This window comes from Emydura macquarii, unplaced genomic scaffold (genome assembly GCF_026122565.2).
Source record: "Emydura macquarii macquarii isolate MOO-44397 ecotype Brisbane River unplaced genomic scaffold, CSIRO-AGI_Emac_v2 contig_705, whole genome shotgun sequence".
NCBI lineage: Eukaryota > Metazoa > Chordata > Testudines > Chelidae > Emydura > Emydura macquarii.
In genome coordinates this window covers 9292283-9312701 of record NW_027130842.1, presented here as the reverse complement: position 1 = coordinate 9312701, position 20419 = coordinate 9292283, and the positions used below count along the sequence as shown (strand labels likewise).

The 20419-nt window shown below is 42.3% G+C and overlaps 2 protein-coding genes across 5 annotated transcripts in view; one reads left to right on the top strand and one right to left on the bottom strand.

Annotated features, from left to right (window-relative positions):
- SAMD5 (sterile alpha motif domain containing 5) overlaps positions 1-17423 on the bottom strand; it is a 372001-nt gene extending 354578 nt beyond the window's left edge. For 3 of the 4 annotated variants that reach the window (XM_067542375.1, XM_067542376.1, XM_067542378.1), the window contains exons 1-2: positions 17338-17423; positions 16067-16809 (exon numbers count right to left, since the gene is read on the bottom strand). In XM_067542375.1, coding sequence (XP_067398476.1) covers positions 16067-16555 — 489 coding nt within the window. In that variant the 5' untranslated portion in view covers positions 16556-16809; positions 17338-17423. Of the gene's footprint in view, positions 1-7738; positions 8482-16066; positions 16810-17337 lie in introns of those variants that run through there. The other variant, XM_067542377.1, reaches the window with a different exon arrangement.
- On the top strand, positions 16673-19905 carry LOC137149021 (uncharacterized). The gene is made up of 3 exons (XM_067542237.1): positions 16673-16813; positions 17217-18105; positions 19806-19905. Exons 1-3 carry the CDS (start codon positions 16673-16675, stop codon positions 19832-19834), a joined length of 1059 nt encoding a protein of 352 aa, XP_067398338.1. The 3' UTR covers positions 19835-19905.
- The last annotated feature ends 514 nt before the right edge of the window (positions 19906-20419 follow it).

Genomic DNA, 20419 nt, shown 5'->3' with positions numbered 1-20419 from the left:
GTGAACTGCACCTGACTTAGGCTCTGATCCTGTAATTCTGTTCCCTCTAGGGCAATGACAGTGGTAATCACCAGCCAGGGTCATTTATTAGAACAAAAAGCATTTAAAAATATATATATTTTAAAAGCCATAAACCAGATTTTACCCATACCTACCTTCTCCATAAATCTTACCATTCTTTGCATCTGGGAAGGACCAATTTCTTTAGAATCCCTCCACAAAGTCTCTCTCAGCCTCTCTCTCTCAACAGCTTCTGACAAGTGACCCCCTTCCTCTTCTCAGAGGCATTTTAACTGTTTAGCATCCTTTTGATCTCTAAGTTCCTAGACTGGCAAAACAAGCTTGCACCTTCCTTGGAGAAGGAGGTAAGGTCCTCGTCGCTGACAATTTTGCCCACTGTCTTTCAAGTGTGTGCTGGGGTGTTCTTATCTTGGGAAACCATTGTGTTTCTTCCCTGTTTGTTCTTCGTACAGCCCCCTAAAATAAGAGTTAGATCAAGACCGCCAAATAGGAAATTCTTTAACTAAAAATACAATCATTTCCCCTTGCTGACCTAGTCATAGTGTTCATAAAATAGTTACATCTCAGCATGGATAACATTATTATATATCATCTTCACTTCTGTACAATTGCAGCAATCACAAAGGGCATGCTACATGCAGCTCTTTCCACATATATACATCTATCAGTACCTTTTCTGGTAGTCTAAACAGAAATGCCAAGGACTAAAAGGACACGAAGAAGAATGAACTATCCTCTCAAACACACAGAGGTTTGCCTACAGATAAGCCTATCTGTCTATTTAAACCATGTATATAACCTAGGCAATTGATCATCTTTTCTGGTGTCTAAGTGGGGTGGAACAGAGTGACTTGCACAGCTACTATCTATTCCGTGCTTGTTTATGACTAGATTACCTCAGTCTCTGAAGACCTATATGATGGCATTTACCAATAGCACTAAAAATTCACTAACGGGCAAAAAAAATCGAACACTAAAGTGAAGAAATTACATGTGTTATTTTGTGTGTATTATAATTTAATGATGGATGAGAAATAGAGATACAATAGAGAACGTACTTAGTAGAAAATTTAAAGTTAGAAAGGGAAGAGTGTGACACTTCTCGGGAGTACCCAGGGCTGTGAGGCACTTCACTACCATCTACCTTTAGCATGAGGGAGCCTTGTTGTGCCTGCTAGGGATCAGTTCCCTGACTCCACCAGCCATGAGCATCACAAGCCCTTTATGCCTCACAGGCCCCACTCTTTCTCTACAAGTAAGCACACTACAACCCTGGAGCCCTCTGAGCATTCAGTCTCTGTTCCATTGAGCACCCGAAATATTCACAGATTCATTGCCTCCTAAGACACAACACCCCCCAGATCACTGCTGTGCTTCACACACAACACTTAGATGTGTATATAGTGCAATCAAATATTAATTTATTCAACAAAGCACAGAGATTCAAGTAGTAGCAAGTATTGGAAACCAATGGTCACAAATGAAATAAAATTATAACACGCATTCTAGAGCCTAAACTTAATTGACAAAATATGAGTATCTTGTAGATTAATCCTCACACAAAATCCTTGCAACGCTATACAGCCAACCTGACTGTGATCCTCCTTTCATGAGACGGACACATGGTCCACTTGCCTTCTAGGTGAAGGGTTCTGTGTTTTTCGTCTCCTCCTCCTCCTCCCTCCCCACCCACCCCGATAAAACAATCCTGTCCTTTGTCTTTATTCCTAAATAGGGACACCTCCTGCTCTTTGTTTCATCTTGTAGATTTCCTTTCTTGTAGATTTTGACCATGTCTTCTTTTACCTGTGGCTCGGTATGCAAATAGGTACACAGTATGAGGCATTCAATACACAAATGGCTAGATAAGGAGATAGAAGTCTGCTACCTCCTGGCTAGAACATTTCCAAGGTATGTCACCTCCTGGTGACCTGCCTTAACTCTAAGACCTTAAGAACATAAATTCCAGTATAGATACATAACTCTCTAAATATTATCCATGGATACATGTTGCAATAATGATGATGACCAGCGGGCTACTGGTTCTCGGTAGAGACCTTACATGACACCACTCAATGAATTATTATGCATATATCTCACACCAGGGATCCTGTAAAACCCTAGACACACTGCCAGCTGGCATCAAGGGAATGCCTGGGTCACAAACAGCGTATGACTGCCATAGCAAGCAATGCTAATTTAAAAAATGTGGTTGTTTCAATCCAACTTTGTGGCATTTTAGAAATCTTCTGGCATATGTCAAATTAGTGAGAAAAATTATTTCATGATCAAATTAAAACTTGGTGGGAAATGCTCTTGAAATTCCTTCACTATATCTGCCTTTTATTTCAATCAATACTGTATTTTAAACTTAAAGCTCCATTAATAAACAGCCATTACATATTAAAAATACAGACTTTTTTTCCTTATCCATGCAGTAACTATATCCTTTTCCTTGTTTTCCAATCACTAGTCAATACTACTAACAACTCCATCTTTAGTCACTTAAAAGATCTATAAAGCAAGTTCTATCAAACGAATTTGTCCTCTAGTGAAGGTCTGCTGCTTCTCCCTTAAGCCAATATCACTCTCCCCACACAAGAAGAGAATACTGTGGTGGCCGACATCTGTTGGATAGGATCAAGAATTAGGGAGCCATATTGTATGAATAACCAGTTCTCTATTTTATTTAACCTTGTAATGTAAATTCTCTTTTGTACATGCTTCTGATACTTTACATAGTTCAGATATAAGTTATTTAGGGATAAATTTTGGCCCCTGAAAAATTCCCATGGAGCTACACAAGCCCCACAGTTGAAAACTAAATGACACAAAGAACCTGATTTATTCTAAGTTACACCAGTGTAATACACCCACTATAATACACCATTTGAGTACTTCTAGCAATTTTAAGGGCCAAAGTTTTCGATGAGGGACCTGGACAATTCCTAATTATGATAATCTTTTTTCCACTCAACCTAGCATGAACTTTTCCAAAGGCATAGGATATAAAACAGCATATTACCATGGTATCACAAATTAAATAAATACAAATGGGAAATCTTCCAAACTCATCATGATTTATTGAGTGCCTCATATGCATTAGAGAGAGATATAAAACACAGGGCTCCAATTCATCACAGGTATAAATGGGTGAAAATCCACTGATTTCTTCCAAGTTGCAATCTTTCATGCCAGAAGAGAATTTAACCCATTTCTTTTAACTATTCAGCAAGTTAAATTGCATGGGTTTTTTGGGGGTAGGAGGAATTGGGGTTTTTTTCTGGGGTGGGGTGGGAGAGGGAGTATTAAAGAAAACTTGTTTCCAGGGAGTGATCAGACTAGCACACAAGATATCTCTGAGAATGTAAATTATTCTATTTAATGCTGCTCCAGTTCTCTGTTTCATTTTGTTTTTTAATCACAAAGGGGTAAGAATAATCCTTTTGAGATTTTCACCATACCCCTCACGATAAATGCTGGAACCATTTCCATTTGAGAGAGAGAGAGAGAGAGAGAGAGAGAGGGAGGCAGGCTGCATCTGTCTTGTCCTTTTAGTCTATGTAGAGGCTTCTCTTCATTGGAAAGATCCCATTCATTTTTTATAATTTCTTGTCACTGGCTGCATGAAGCAGGTTTACATTTTAGAACTGGATGGAAAATATTTAACTGTATCCTTTTCAACTTCCTCCTGTTCCACCTTAATCCCGGAGGTATAAATAATTCTTTTTAAACATTGTACAAAAAGAAATTAAAAACCCTCCAGTTGAAAGCAGCCTCTTTCTCCCTCTGATCCTCCTAAGGAGAGTCTGAGAATTTCCACTGAACAGGACAAACTGAATGGAAAGAATTGTCTTTATTTTCTTGATTCTTCCATATAAATCATTTCAGCCATATTTTCTAAATTTTTTTTAGTGTTTTCCTTTTTTGAAATGTTAATACCGAAATATGACAAGTTCCTCAGATCTTTCTTGACTGGCTTTTGGAGCCATGGACACTTCCAGGGTTTCTTTTTATTAATCCCATCGTTCCTCCAAGAGGCTGAGTTTTAAAATGAAGTGCTTGTGAAGCTTGGCCTGAGGCAACAGATGCAATTTGAGCCACAGAGGCTGGGATTAAAGAACAACCATTGCATTATGTTAAGGGCATTGACCCTCCTAATGCCTCTCAAATTTATTCTAGAAGAGTTACTAGAACAGATACATAGAACTCCTCAAGGCAAAGTACTGCCTGTGTCTTGATACTTTGTTCTGACATTTTCTGTTCAGTCTGGAAGAGACTCAGCTAAGGAAGAGGCTTTGCTGGATTAACCACAGGATATGCTGGTGGAACTACTAACTTTACAAGGAGACTTATCAATGCCATGCAGCATCTCCATAGAGTCGGGAAGGAGATACATTGCTACAAGATTTTTTGATACAAAGCAAGCATTTCTGAGTAGAGATGGCTGAAAATTTCCTAATTTTTTGAACTCCGCAACTTCAGTGAAATTTCTTTGAATTCCAATTAAAAAAAACTAAGAAATTTTCAAGAAAATTTGTTTTCAGATCTTGATTTATACTCGTAGCTGTTTTCTGAACATTTTTCCAATTTAACAACATCCTTTTAAAAATCACTGTCCCCAGAAGAGGGTTACTGGAAATCCGTGCCATCTCCCTAATGCCACATATGGTAGTAATCTCATCTCACTACTCCCATCTGTGACTCAACATGAATAAAACAAAAACAATCCTTATTGGTAAGGGGAAGCATTTGGAGGATTGAGCAATTTACATATGTTCATAGATCCTTGGTTCTATTAGATGTCTCACTGCTTCTGGATTTTCAGATAGCAAGAGCACACCACTACTGTCAAAAGCTAGTTAGGAAACTGCAACCATAACTCTCTAATGTAAACTTTGCAGAAACTTAATCATGTGTCTGTTATAGTGTGAATGATGGTGGATAAAAAAAAAAAATCAGATTTATTTAAAATCAGTTTAATTTAAATTACAGACACTTTTTAAAAATAAACCTATTTAAAATATATTTTGAAATTCACAACCTATGTTAAGGTCTAAATATGTTCTGAGCTATTAAAATAATTTAAATTAAATACAAAACAAATATTGGAGCAGTTCATGTTTGCTGCCAAGTTTTAAAGAAAGCCAAACCACTGAACTGGTGAAAGTCACCTATAAGTACCTAAAACAAGAGTTTGTTGAATGGCTAAACCAGCTTTTGACAGCAAGGGCCGCTTCTTCAGGTGCAGAGACAATATTTCCTTTATTTCAGTTTATTTAACTATTTCAGTTTAATGACTGTTTGTTCAAAGTTAAGAAGTCAATTCAGAATTGAAAAAGCAGGAAAAATTATTATTCTTTGATTGGAAGAGAAAAAACAAAAACTATATGTGAGAGGATGAGACCTACTAGTTCTAAAATCTTGAAGGACATGGTGACCAGAACCAATCAGTTCTGTTCACTACAACAGATATTTCCTTTGTTTAGTAAATCAGTTTGTTTTCAATACAAAACATGATTTGATAAAATTTTCTTATGTATCCAGCACAGTTAAGGTAATTTTAAATAAAATCCTACTTTTGTGCATTTTTATTGAGCACTTGACACCGATCACAAGTAAAAAATTAGGCTAGCAAAAATTTAAGTTATATAAAATGGCTTAAATAAATATGTATAGATAAAAAGCATCCTTCTGATTAGCAGAAAGAAGTACTAAATTTAGTGTAAAGGCTATATTTACTTGCAAATCAACATGTTCCATGGTTACTAACCAATGAAAATCAACCTTTCTTTAGGAAAATAACTAAAAGGTAAAAATGCAAAACTCAATTATTTAAATCATAGTTTGATGCCTGCTGATTTAAATCATGATTAAAATAAATGGTTTATATCACTGATTTAAACCAATCCACCAGGTGTAAACACATGAAATCTGGTTGAGAGTCTACATTGCAATTGTCTTTGCTTCTTGGCTCAACGAGAGGCGATGTTATTAAGGGTTTCAGACTTTGTGGCTGCTATCATATCACTTCTCTCCCTATGCCCCACCACAGCTGCTAAAGTTGGTGGGGATATGCTTGTTATCAGATCTGAGTTTGAACATTCCAGACCCAATCTTGGTTCCTGCTGAAATCAGGAATGGAAAAACTCCCATGAACTTCTGTTCTCAAACCCATTGAATTTGGTCCTCCAAATCCAGCAGCAGGACTCAATTGAGAGCCCCCATCCTTGGAACGTTGATAGGCTATCAGAGCCAGAATCTAGTGTCCTTAAGGGTAAGTAAGAAAACACACTGGTTTTCCTTTTGATTGACTGGTTTTTGTTGTGTTTTAATTTTCTATAATTTTGACTATCCATCATGGACAGCACATGAACAGCCCGTTCGGGGAGGCTAGCTCCCTGGCTCTGGCCCTGCCCCTTCTATCCCCCACCAGAGCCCCAGCCCCCTATGGTGGCCAGAGGATCCCTGCCCCAGTCAACCCAGGCCCACCCTATTCCACTGCCGGAGTGCCGGCCCACCCCAGCCCCAATCTGGCAGGCCCACCCCAGCACCAGAGCACTGGCAGCCTGAGCACCGGGCTGGGCCAGCTGGCCCCAGCCCCGGAGTGCCAGGAGATATGAGCGCTGGCCCCAGCCATCCCAAATCCTGCCAGCTGGACCACCTGCACCCCAATTCCCTCCTGCTACAGGGGAAAGGCAGCTGCCTGAGATTGAGCAGCAGCATCTGGTCCATACTGGGCCCACACGAGCGGGATGCCTTCCCGGGCTAAGCCTTCCCTGGCCTTATATCCCGCTGCCCCTGACTATCATCTCATCTGACCTGCATTTTCAAAATAAGCATCAGAGGGACAATCTTAAGTATTGGCCCCCAAATGACTGACAGTTTCTACTGTCCCCAATTCCCACTGAAACCGTCAACTGTGGAGGATTAGCAGACAAGATACCAATAGAGAGAATTTTGCTATTTACCTGAATAATGATACAAGTCTTTTAGTGTCTGCAAGTAACATGTTAACGTACTGCACTGACAACCTTCAACATCAACATTATTTCAAGTTAGTTCAGATTGCATGCCAGCAGAATGGCAGTGTTGGGAATGGTTCACCCATGCACCACTTCTGTTGCAAAGCAGTTTTTAAAACATGGCAATGCTAAATATCATACTGGCACATTATTTTAATAAATGGAGATCCCTGCAGAGTATATAGTACATCACATTTATCAAGATAAGTGTTTCAGTGTAACATGTCATGTTACCCGAGACAAAGAAATTAACCCAGATAGCTATGTTAAAAACAGAGTCTAATTTAAACTGACAACACAAGAAATTTCAAAAGTTAAAGCTACCAAGCAATCTATTCTTAACTCACTTCATTCTCCCTAGGTGTAGTAGGGCTCTCAAAACAGTAAGTAAATCTTATGTAAGAGATATTACTTATTCATTTCTAACCTGTGACAATTGATATTCTTGTCTCCTGAAAAGTCCCCTACTGCACATTTCAAGAAGTGCAGTGATGCATGTGGACATACCTCAGATTAGAACTGAACCTGTAATTTCCTTCAACTCCTATATACATAGGCTTGGCAGAATTCAGTTTATTTATTTATTTAATAATTTTGAAGTTGGAGTTGATTTTTAATTTTTAGGCATTGTTAATCAATTTAAATGGTCACAGTTGCAAGAAATTATAGAGATGGTATCAGACAATGGAGGGTTGAGCAATTATTTAATGACAATAAACACAGATTCAAAAAGTTAAAGATTTTTAACTGGTAAAACACAAATTGTTTAATAGAAACATTCTTTAATTTTTTCAGTCTACAGTATACTAGTAATAGTAATGGACTACATTCTATACGTGGGAGGAAAAAACCCACAAGGAACTGAAATAGGAAAATTTGTCTGTGCTTATCTTCAAATTTCCTTTCGTCAAGTAACATGGTCCACAGAATCCATTCTAATGGGTACTTGTAGATTTGCAGCTTGGGGTCAGGACCAGAGTGGTCACTCACTGCCTCCTGAAGTGCCCTCTAACTGAAATTACTTGTATTGCCAGAATAATTCAAATCCACTCTTCTGTACTACATCTTGTGTTAAATATATTTTGAGGAAAAAGAGTACAACAATTTCTTAGTAAATTCCACCTAACAACAACAAACCCAAATCCATGGATGGCAATTTTCATCTCTACTCTGCATGATCCATTTTTCTCCAAAGTTGGCTGGATCTGTGGCCTTTATTACTCAAAGAAAGGAAATTTTCAGGTAAAAACACACATTTTTTCCTATTCTTCTTTGTACTAAGCTCCACAGATCAAGGACAATAGGCTTTTCATACAGTGTGGCTCCAGCGTAGGAAGCAGGTTCATCCTTTAAACTGGAGAAATCCAAAACAAGGTCAATTTTATATAAATATCTTCTCCATCTTCCCCTGGGCACTAAGACCTGGAGAAAACTTCTGCCAAAAGAAAGGAAAGGATATTGGCTAAAATCAGATGACCAATATGCAGAATTTGTGAACCAATGTATTGATGGCCATGGGGCTGTCTATCAATTCACAATAGAGGAATAAGTTCTATGCCCTGAGACTGTCAGGGTTCCGAAGGACTGGACTTTGATGCTTATCCAAAGGAGCAATATTAGTTGAATTCATTACAGCTTGAATATTCTGATAGTTGTGAGGACTACCTGTCTGAATTAGAAGTATAGTACAAGGTCTCAGAGAAAGCTCCCATCCCATCTTCCAACAAAACAGTATATCTGATTGGAGATTGTAGCCATAGGGAGGCCAACTTCACTGGACAGTAAGTACAATGATACCTCCTGAATGGATTCGATCTGGGTAGAATTGGTAGAGCAGAATGAGGTTCTAACATCATACTCTATAATGACCCTGAATGGCTGGAATAAGTTTGATGTTCTACGGAAGCAATTAATATTGGGATTTGTATAAAACTTCCTTCCCCTGAACACACCAAGAACATTATACTACACAGTTGATCTTCTTTTTGGACATACTTATACACCCACAACAAAGCCTTCTTGAGGGAAATCAAGGCTTAACTTAGTACTTTGCATCAGCCAGTAGAATAAGTTCTAGTTGTTGACTTCTCTTTTGGGGCCTAAGAGAGCAATTATCCCTTCATCCAAGTGTTCATTTTTAACCTGTCTGGTCTTGAATTGAGGATTGGACTTGCAACAGCAGACCTCCTTTGTGAGGCAGAGGCATCCAAAGGTAGGAGAACCAGATTTGAGAACCATAAAGCCAGAAAGTATCACTGCCATTCTCTGATTCCTATCTTTTGTACTGTTCAGGGGAGCAGAGGAAAAAGCAGGGATCTTGTCCAAGTCTACAAAAAGTTATTTACCACCTCACACACAAGGTCCTGACATATAAAGGCTGCAGGGCATTTTCTTTGGTGTTTCCAGATACAAAGAGGTCCATCACCAGCCCCACCAAATTGATTTACAATGAAGAAGACATTTCTTGGTTCAGCAGCAACTCTGCAAATCCAGATTTTGCTATATAAGTCTTGATGTTCATCTCCTCCTTGGCGGACAGTATGCATAGACAGGAAACTTAAAAGTTTGGAATTTTCCCAAGAAAAGCTCTGCAGCAGCAAGACTTTCCTGAGTCACCTGCTGCTGTAGGGGGCAAGAAAAACACTGAAGGAACTTCAGAAGGTGGGGCATTTCCCCTGCTACCAGTGACTGACAGGTCTGGTTCTGCCCCCACACTCCAAGTTGGCTGAAGTACCTATCATAGCTGATCCATGGATCTTCGCATGAAGAAGAAACAGTTTCCTCTGAATTATTTTATCAGTTACACAGATTTGCACCATTCCTCCTCTCACAGAAAAGGCAGGAGATTTGGACTCCTGAACCTATACATGTCCTGGGATTCACACAGATCTCTGAACACATGTGAAATCTGAGGGCAAATTCCTGGCTCCACTGAAATCAATGGCAAAATTCCCACTAACTTCAGTGGAGACAGGATTTCACCTTCAGTGCCTCCACACTATCTTCCACACCCTCTATCCCTTTCCACTGATGGGGGACTAGTATTTTTTTTTAAACTTGGTAAACCCCTGGAACATACTGAAATGGGGATGATGCCACATAGTATAGACAACCCAACTCTCTCCTGCTTCATAGAACCCACTATGGATATACTACAGGGACTGGGACTACCACAGGATTGAAGGAAAGGAGGCAGCATGTTGTGGAATCAGTACTTACACTCTTTCATGCTCCACCCATTCTTGATGTACCCTATCTGGATCTCCTCCCCTGAAGCAGAGAGATTAATCAGAGCCATTAAGATTTAGGTTAAACATTTCCAAAGGATACTAGATGCCTGATTCTACTGATCAGTATTGAGAAACAGGCTAAATTCAAGCACAGCAGAGCACACACTCATGTACTCAATTTTTTACCTTTATGGTTTGATAGGATAGGGAAATCAGTGTTTTCCCAGTATGTTTGCTGTGATTTTATGATGTACTTGACAATCTCTCTCACTCACTCACAGAACAAGAAATCAAAGGGAAGTTCAGTGATTTCTTACATAAATACCTTTTCACTTCATCAACATTGCCTGCAGCTTTGTTAATTTTATTGCCATGAAAACATACTTAAGGCACGTCAACATTTTTCAATGGGCAGCTTTCCCTAAGGTCTATTTCAGAACACTCCACTACTTACTCATAGTTGCTAGTTATTCCAAAGCAACCAGATCTTTAGAGGAAGGTTCATGTTAACATGGGTGAGTGTTGCCACTTCTGCAAAGCACAATATTGCATTTCTTTCTTTATAAAGCTTTGACCAAATTTTCTGTTTCTCACCCGGTACCTCTGTTTAATTTAAAGTTGTATAGTTAGTAAACTTACCTCTTAGATTTTGTGTGTGTAAAATATTCATTATTCTATAATACCAAGGACTTAAACATATTGAAACTAATATCACAGTGGTTAGCTCACAAACCTAATTATAGGATAGTATAACTGTAGAGTTGAGTCGTAGCATAGCTCTTCAACTTCTCGGGGCAATGTGGGTAGATGTCTGCATAAATGTTCATCTGAAGCTAGTTTATTGATTTTGAACATTTGCATGCACTCCCAATGTTATGGCCTCAAACGTAATGTTATTGGTAGTATACACTTTTCAAGCATGCTGATAATCAGCATTCATGATAACATTGTGAATGAAGATGAGGTAACATAAGCTTATGTCATAGTACATAGTTTTATTAGAACTCTCTAATAAATATTGAAATCTATATCAGTACAAGTTTATTGCTGCCAAGCAAATCATCTTAATTGCTGGGGTTATTTATTTTGTAATAATGTATGTGTGTGTTTTAATGAATTTATTTTGTATGTATATGCAATTCTCTGTGGAAGAAAAATTGAATAAAGTTCCTCAAGAACAGGTCAGGTCATTCATTTCAATTAGATGCAGTAATGAAATTTCACTATACCATTAGATGTCACTTAGCCTATATATTAGATAAATAGAATACTTAATTGCTCTGAACATGTTCCACAGTTGTATGTCCCCACTTGTCTTCATATTGACAAAAGTGGTAATTCCCCTTTCCCATACCACAGTAACATTTTAGTGGTCATTAAGCAGGATTTTTCACAAACTTTAGAAGATTAGATATAGACTAACAAGTCTGCTCTAGCACTACTCCTCAAACACAGTGTTGAAATAGCCTGCTTTGCCCTGAGCTCACCAGAAGTGTTTAATGAAGCAAAAGTCTTATCTTCTTTTTTTAAATCTGATTTGGTTGTTGCTAGCACTCCTCTCCCTCCCCAGAGAAGATGTTCATTTCCCCTTCATATTGGAGTTCTCAAAGTGAAACTTTTATTTTGCTCACTTGTTCCTGAAAAAATTTACTTTGTACTTGTCCTTCCTGTCTTGCATAAGGCAGATTCCTTTCAGTGCCTGCTTCTAGTTCTTTGAATCCTGTAAGATAGGCAAATCAAGTCAGTAACAAGCTTCATTTCAAGCATCTGCAATGGATTCCAAAGCTTTAATTCACTTGGGCTCATTTTGACTATCAAACCCATTTCCCAATAGTTGTTTTGTATCATCTGTACATCAATCAGAAAAAAAAAATCAACTAAAAACTGCAGATGTGAGCTCTGTGAGGAGACAGGTTTCTCAGAATTCTTTTTTTAAACCAGTGACATGGTTTACACTCAAATCAACTGCCTTACTTTGCAGCTACTCCATCCATGGAACTCCCGTTGATCTCAATGGGGCTTCCAGTATAAAGCAGCTGCAGGATTGGCCCCAAACTACAAATCCACTACTTCTTTAAGGAACTTGCTGATACCTGTGAGTTCTGCATCAGTCATATAAGGGGACTTGAAAATAAAATAGGCATCCTTCAAAATTCAAGAGCATTATTATCCAGAACCAAAATTTTGCTTCTATGAAGTTTTCCCCAGTTAGTTTACCTTTGAAAAATAAAGAATTAATTAGAAAGTGCTGCCTTGCTCTAACTCTCAGGTAAATGCAGAATATGGCTAGTGATAGTTCTGTATGTCTGAAATCACCCTAGGCAGATGGCCTGAGTTCAAATTCACTCTTCTTAAAGAAAGTCATGACTAATAACATTATCTGCAAATTAAAAGTGTTTGTTCAAAGTCAAAAGAAATATCCTCCAAAAATAAATATATTCTTATGTAGCATTTTTCATCCACAGATGTTAAAGCACTTACGAAAGGTACGTGTATTTTATCTGCCATTTACAATTGGATAAACCATGGGGGAAGTGACTCCACAAGGTCACATAGCAGAACCATGACAGAGCTATGAACAGACCTCAAACTGCCTGATGGCAGGACCCTATCCGCCAGAACATACTTACTCTCCCATTGGCAAACCTTTTGATGAATCTATGCAATAAATAAGCAGATCTTGACAAATACTGTTTTATTACTTGTACAGCAAATTATATGCTTAGCTCAGAAGATGCTTCTTGTCATTTCTTCTGAAATGCACACTCTGTACACATGCATCTAGCAAAATTTGTGCTTTTTTTTTTTTTTGGTAAAGGTACATCAGATTCTCTTCTTCTAAAGTAATAAACTTCCCAAAAAATTACTGCTGTCATAATAGGTCCATTTTCCAAAGTAGGCATGACACAGCATGTTATTTTCTGATACTATAAACAACATCCATTGAAAAAAAAAAAAAACCCAATGTGATTGTTTAAAATGTCTCAAAGGGCCCAGTGAAGACAGATTGTAGTAATAGACGCCATTCTGAATAATATGGTTAATAATATACACTTAAATTTTGCCAACTCTGTGGTTTCTTAGAAGATATGATGTGAACTGGTTCATGAACCACAAAGTTTTTCCTTTTATTTCTAAAAAGTGAAGTTAAATATTTTAAAAAATCATCCAAGAACGAACAAGTTGGAGAGACAAGCTGACATAAAGATAGGAAATTTAAACTTAAGGCTGTTGCTCTGTTCATCACCCACTCGTTAAATGCAATTCACTGAAATATAAAAGTTAAAACCATACAGACTTAATCACACGAGTACTCCCATTAAAGTCAATGATACTACTTGCACAAGGTGAGCCGGATTTGTGGCCTTAAGTAGTTAACTTGCAGCCCAACATATATAAATAAGAGGAGTAAAAATAGATTTGAACTTTCTTTATGTTACCTGTTTGTATCTTAGTATTTTAAAATCACAGGAATAGTAGATCTATTTGATAAGAAATAGGACACATGAATATGAAGATACAACTTTCCCCCCAATTCTCTCTGCTTGTAAAGAACAAGTGAAATATAATCAGGGAAGTGGGCAGTGTGCAAGCCCCAGTGACACTTTCTGTGACTGCTACTGAAAAGTTATAGGCTCAAGTGAACAATTTTTTTTTTTTTTTTTTAAATAAAGGAGAGAGAGACACCTTTGATGGCAGTTTCAAAAACAAAGAGAGTCAGGCAAATCATCATTTTATGAGAGAAAAAATTAATTCTCTGCCCAGATCACAGTTAATAAGTTTTCACAAGATGATGTATTTACATAGGATGCAAGAGTTCATATAGGCTTTGCCATAGCTGATCAAACCACTGGTCCTTCAAATTTGGTATGTTGCCTCAGGAAGTGGCCAAAATACCTGATGTTCCCCATGTATAGTATTGAACAAGGAGAGGCCTTCCTTCCATACCCCAGCAAGTGATCAATTTAAATCCTGAAGTTTAAGATTCTCTTAGCCCTAGCATGAATAACTGCAACTTAATGGTCAAAAAGTTATCCTTTACACTTCAGAATACCAAGGTTCCTTTCCAGTAACTCTTCTTTCCAAGTTAGATTTAGCAATCTCTGATCATCTGTAACTCATGACATACCTCTGACCACTTACACTGCCCTTAACTGGAGCCTTTCCATTTCAACTAAATCTTAACATGAGGTGACCCAATCTGGACACAGTTCTCCAAATGAGGGTGTACACTGTTGGATGTAGCATTATACTTTCTACTCCTTTGTAAATGTATCTAGACACCCTGTTTGCTTTTTTAACTGCTTCTGCTGCACCCTGGCAAAACATCTTCATTGAGCTATCTTTGATATCTGTGAAGTCTTTTTCCACCACACAATACCACAAGCTCAGAGTCCCATCCCTGTATATGAGAAGTTTAACCTATTTTTAACAGTGTGCTTTCTTACACTTACCATAGTTGAGTTTCATCTACCATCCTCCTGTCCAATGTTCCAGTGGCAGTTAAGTTCATAGGGAGATTCTTCACAATCCTTAATAGTTTTTACTAACCAAACCAATTTAGCCTCTTCAGCAAAGGTCAACAACTAAGCTGCCAATTTCTTCCAATAAAGACTTTTCAGAGGCAGTGAGCATCCACTACTCTAAAAGAAATAAATGTGAACTTCAAGTCCTCAGCATTTCTGAAAATCAGACCACAAATCATTAAATAAGATATTCACTTTTACTGGTCCCAATACATTCCCTGAGGCACTCACCACTGACCTTTCTCTTAGCTGTGAAGTAAACATACACTACAATACTTTGATTAAAAACTGGTTAAGTGAAAGAAAACAATGGAATGACCTTTTCACTTCATGCCATGAGTATTTATTTTTTTTATCATATTTTCAGTACAGACATATCAAAGGCTTTAGGCAGTCCAAGTAATTTGTATCTGCCAACTCACCTTCCTTCAATATTTTAACTTTTTAAGGAACTTGAGCAGGTTTACTGCCACAGTTTTCACTGAATGGGGTTTCACCAAATTGGAATGTACTTTTCCAACAGCTGTACTTTTCTGTCCTTTTTCACAGAATGTGTCTGCTGTGCACAGACCAAACTACACCTGGAATGGTTTATGAATAATCATAACACTCTAGTTAAAGTCCAACAGGCAGACAGACAAACAAACAAACCAAAAGGAATTATTCTCTACCATTCTTACAAGGCATTTCATACAATATTAACCCACAGAAACTGACACTACAAAGTTACCTTCACCAACGTGGATGACATGTACAATTCCCCACACGTAATGAAAAAAAAAATCAGAGAAAAAACGGATTATGTCTATTTTTTAACTCAAGCCCCCAAACTTTACTATCTAAATAGAGAACTAGTCTGGCCACTTTTATTTGTTTATTCTGTATGGCAAACCAATCCAAGATCTCAACACACCCTGGCACAACAGCACCACACAACCCTAGACTAAGCATTTGGATCCTGCTGAAACCAACCAATTTTTGGCCCCATTGCTTTAAGTTCCATTGCTTACACAGAGAACAGATTTAGGGTTCCTACTGTAACAAAACAAAAACAAAAAACAAAAACAAACTCCAAACCAAGATAACACAATTAAATACCCAGATTTGGTACCAGGATCCAAACAGAGCCAACCAACATTTGCACCTGACTCCCCAATTCCACGGCTCCTACCACAGTTTCAGACTCCTGAGGCCATGCACCCAACCACAGATGAATTACTGCTGCAAGGGGCGGGTAGAAGGGAAAGATGCAGGACTCCCTTACCTTGTTGGAGTAGGGAGGCTTGCTCAGGTTGATCCCATCCCGGATGAGTTTATCCCTAATCATGATTTTCAGTTTCAGTTTTGGGTAAGTCACCAGTTCCCGCCTGCGGGGCCCAAGTTTCTGGCTCCTGGGGGTCCCCTTATTCCCCTCGCGATGGCGAGGGCTCGGCTCCCTCCAAGCCTTAGCCTCATATTGCTCCACCAAGTGACTAGTGTAGATCTCTGGGGAGGGCGAGGGCGAGCCCTGCTGCTGCTGGGGCTCCAAAGTGAAGTAGAGCCCAGCAACGGTCTCGTCCTTCTCTTTCAACCTCACCACCGCTTCAAGGATACGGCGCCTGTGCGGGGCCACCAACACCCCAATGGCATCCAGGTCCGGGTCCCCTATCTGCTTGCAAACCTCCAGGTCATCATAGCCATTATCGACGAAGGACTCCGCGTACTGGGAAAGCTGCAGAGTCTTCAGCCACTCATAGACTACATTGGTGCCCATGTTGGCTGCAAAATAACAACTGCAACTTTTAACCCCGAAGCCAGGCTCCCCTTTCCTCGTCTTGCAGGAGAAGCAGGCAACAAAACCAAAGTCTCGCAATAAAATTAAAAGAGTGACATGCACAAGTCAAGGTCTGGAAACCAACATCCACCAGGAACCAAAAATAAGCTCCAAAGACGCAGCCGCCGCAGATCGCAGGCGATGCTGAACGAATCCTCTTGCTTGTATCCCTTCTTCTCTCCAAGCAGAGGAGCCTGTGTCAGTGAAGAAGGGAGACTTGAGTTGGAGAGGGGAGATACTTAAGGGCGCACCCCCTCCTTCCCCCCAAGATGCCGGGTCACAGCAGACATCCACTCTCTTTTGGAAGTAATTTGCTGTCCCTGTGGTTTCCCCGCCTCCTCCTGACTTTAGTTTCTTTTTCCCTTCATTCCCCTCTTCCTTTTTTCCCTGTTGCATGACGCATCTCTGTTTACTACATGCTGCTTTTTTAGCGTAGCTGACTTGGAGGAAGGGTCCGAGCCTGCACGCTCGCCCAGCCTGGGTCCGTGCAACGCTCTCCTGCTAGCTCGCTCTTCAGTGCTTGCAAATCGTTGCTTCCCCCCCCCCCCCCCTTTAAAAGCCTCCCCTCGGATTGAAAAATAACCCCGCTCACTTCCTCCAGCTACTTTCCCCGCTTCTCCCTCATCCCTGCGAGGATGGTCCAGAGACGCGGCGCTCCAGCACGCCCAGAAATTCAACAGTTTCCCACCCTCCCGCTCCTCTTGTTCCGCCTGTAATCCCACCTTCCGCGCACTCCTGCGGGGGGGGAGGAGCGGGTCTCTCTCTTCTCCAGCATCCAGCCCCCACCCTCACTCCGCTCCCAACTTTCTCTTGCCCGGCACTGAAATGCTGGGTGGCGCGGGGCTCGCGGCACGGGGCCGCTGCTGGCCGGGGCGGGGAGAGGAGGGGCCGGGCGGAGCAGCGGCGGCTGAGGGAGCGAGCGAGCGCCGGGAAGGCAGCGGTCCGGGAGGGAAGGAGGGAGCCCGGCGCACGCGGGGCTGCTGCTGCCGCCGCGGGTTTGTTTGGAGGAGGCGGCAGGGCTGCCTGCAGCAGGCGGCTACAGTTCGTCTCCTTGGTGGGCGAGCGGCTCTGCAGCAGGTCACTGGCCTCCCCCCGCTTCCTTGCTGCTTCTAACGGGCTTGGTTCCCCGGGTGCGAAGCCCCCTCCTCCGATACCGCCCTCCGTGCTCGGCTCCCTCCCCAGCTGTGAGCGCGCTGAGGCAAGGGGAGCGGAGTCCCGCGCTAGCCCCTCTCGGGCACTCCTAGGGGGTTCCCCCCTTCTCCTACCACTCGCTGCTCCCGCCCCTCAGCCCGGTCGTGTGTGCCCAGGTGCTGCCCACACCTACTCCCCGCCACACTTCCACGCTCCTGAGCTGAGCAAACCCGCCCGAGGCAACGACACGACCCCGCTGCTCCTCCACCACCACCACCAGCGCCCGGGACTGGCAGAAGAGAGGCAGGCGCCTCCTGCCGAGCACACGGAGCGGGAGAAGGATTTCGGGGGGGCAGGGGGTAGGTCCCCCCCTTCGCTCGCCTGGGAGCAGCGAGGGCCGCGCGCCCTGCGCGGGATCTGAGCCGGGAGCAGGGCGCTCAGGGGTTAACAGGCTGCGGCTGGGGCAACACCTCCCCTGGCCTGTCTGCCCGGCTCGCAGGCGTTCGCTGCAGCCCCAAACTTGATCCCAGGCTTCGAAGAAGAAACACGTCGAGATCTGCGCGAGCCGCAGAAGCTGCAGCGCCAGGGGCCCCAGATCCAGGTCTCGTTGCGGCTCCTTCCCCGCCCCGCCCTGTGCTGCTTCCTCTTATGCCCCCCTCTCTGTCATGTTCCCTCCGCCGGCTGCCCCCCGCTACGGCAGGACGCGGGGGTGTGAGCCTCCTGCAGCCGCTAGAGAGGAGATGCTCGAGGCGGGGCCACTTTCTGGAAAAGTCTAAACTTTCCGCTCGGAATTGAGGGTGGAGGAGAGGAAGGTCCCCGGGCTCCAGCCGGCTCTCGCGCCCTCCCCCGCCCGTGCATGCCCGCCCGCCCGCCCCTGTGGCAGTGACTATGGGCGCTGGGAAGCCGGGCTGTTGCTTCAGTCTGTCTTTCTCCGGGTCTTCATCTTCCCGTCTTTCGCCGGCTCGCTTCTCTCTCCAACTCTGGGCCGGCAGCGCCCTCTCAAGCCCTCTGGTGTAAATGCAGCCCGCAGCTGTGTCTCTCCCCCCTTCCCGCCCCCCAAACAAATCTAGCTATTTCCCTTCCCCCATCGCGCAGCCCCCTCCCGTGCTGACACCTTAGTGCCACTCCAGCCAGGGTTCAGCAAGCGTCCCCTTCCTAGGCCTGGGTGCTGCCTTTGGAAACACCGAGCTGGCTGTGTGTGGTGGGAAGGAGGCGCACGCTGATTTCCAATTTGCCTAGCACGCAGTGAGGCACCGTGTGGTCTTCAGCACGAGGTACTGAACGTAGTTTGCACTTGGCTGCCCCTGCAGCGGGAGGATGGGCAGCCGCTGATCGCCAGTGGGGGCTTTCCCTACTGGCAAAAGGGCTCTGTGTGACTCTCTCCAGTACTTGAAGTGCTCAGGTACAGCACACAGGTGGGCGGTCCCCAGGGTGAGTCAAGCGATAGAAGATTTCTGTGGGGTGTCCAGTAGTTCTGGTTTTGTTGAGCTTTTGCTAACAATGGTACTGGTTATGTAAGGATAGAAATGGGAGGTAGCCCTTTAAGCAAGGGCCCCGGCCCTCCCTTACACTGGGCCCAGACAGAAGGTTTAAGGGGGGGCTGTAGCTCAAAGTACAGCAAATTCAGCCTGTTTAAGCAGTCAAAACTGAGTTTAGTGAAGCTTTTTCTTCAAAAGAGCAAAGGCTTCTTCTGGAAAGTGGAACACAAGTTTTCTGCAATGCATGCTTTTGTTCCGAGGTGTGTGAGCTGATAGCAGAGCATGTGCCTACCTGAGCACACAAGGTGTCCAATGCAAGGTAATTCTGGGTAGTGCAGTTTTTATGGGAGGTATTATATATCAGAGTTTGAAAACTTCACAGAGCTACACTGTACAATCAATTGCAAACCTACCACGTGTAGAGGGCACAAAGCAGAAGATCACAGATTTACTTACAGCAAAATGTGGCTGGAAAGAGGAATGGAGAGAGAGAGGCCAACATGCATTCCCTCCCACAGCATTTCTGATGTCCTTCCTTGTCCCTTCTCCCACTATTTTATGTTTCCCTTACGTTTCAGCAGCAAGTGAAAGGGAAGCACACAGATTTTAAACCTCCCTCCCAAGCCTGGGAAAGAGGCTGCAGCAGCAGGATCGTCTCCTCTCAGAGTTGGGCAATGGTGGGAACTGGAAGACCAGAGCAGTTGCAGAACCAGCAGAGAGGTGCTGCTCCTCGGTAGCACTCCAGCCCTGAAGCTGGAAGGAGGAGAGCACCAGCTCTTCCAGATGCAAAGGGACCAAGCTGTCCAAGGTATGTTCAGCAGTTCCGATGGACTGCTTTTCCTCAAGAGTGTTATTTTGTTTTTGTTATATGGCAAAAGGAAACCTTATATACAAGGGAGTAGCCTGGATGAAAAAGTCACAGGCTGTTCAGTTTTCCACTCCCAGCAGGTATGCTTATGCCATAAGCATAGGGAGGAGATAATGAGAGAGATCTGCCCACCATTCCCCTGGAAAGAGAGAATGAAGTAGATATCCCACGGGTTTGTGCTGTCCCCATCCTCCCCATGCCCTCAGAAGATAAATACCCTCTGAAGAAAACAGATTTGTTAGCTTCTTCTGAGCAAAGACAACAACCGGTAGTGGGAATCATTTGAAGGAATGGGCAATAGAAGAAGGCAGGGGATGAGGGAAGGCA

Excerpts from the sequence above, each read along its gene's own strand:
- LOC137149021 (XM_067542237.1), top strand. The coding sequence starts at position 16,673 with ATGCACAAGTCAAGGTCTGGAAACCAACATCCACCAGGAACCAAAAAT. Across the intron at positions 16,814-17,216 it reads CTCCAAGCAGAGGAGCCTGT|CTACTTTCCCCGCTTCTCCC; the intron begins GTCAGTGAAGAA and ends CACTTCCTCCAG. Across the intron at positions 18,106-19,805 it reads GGATTTCGGGGGGGCAGGGG|CAAGTGAAAGGGAAGCACAC; the intron begins GTAGGTCCCCCC and ends ACGTTTCAGCAG.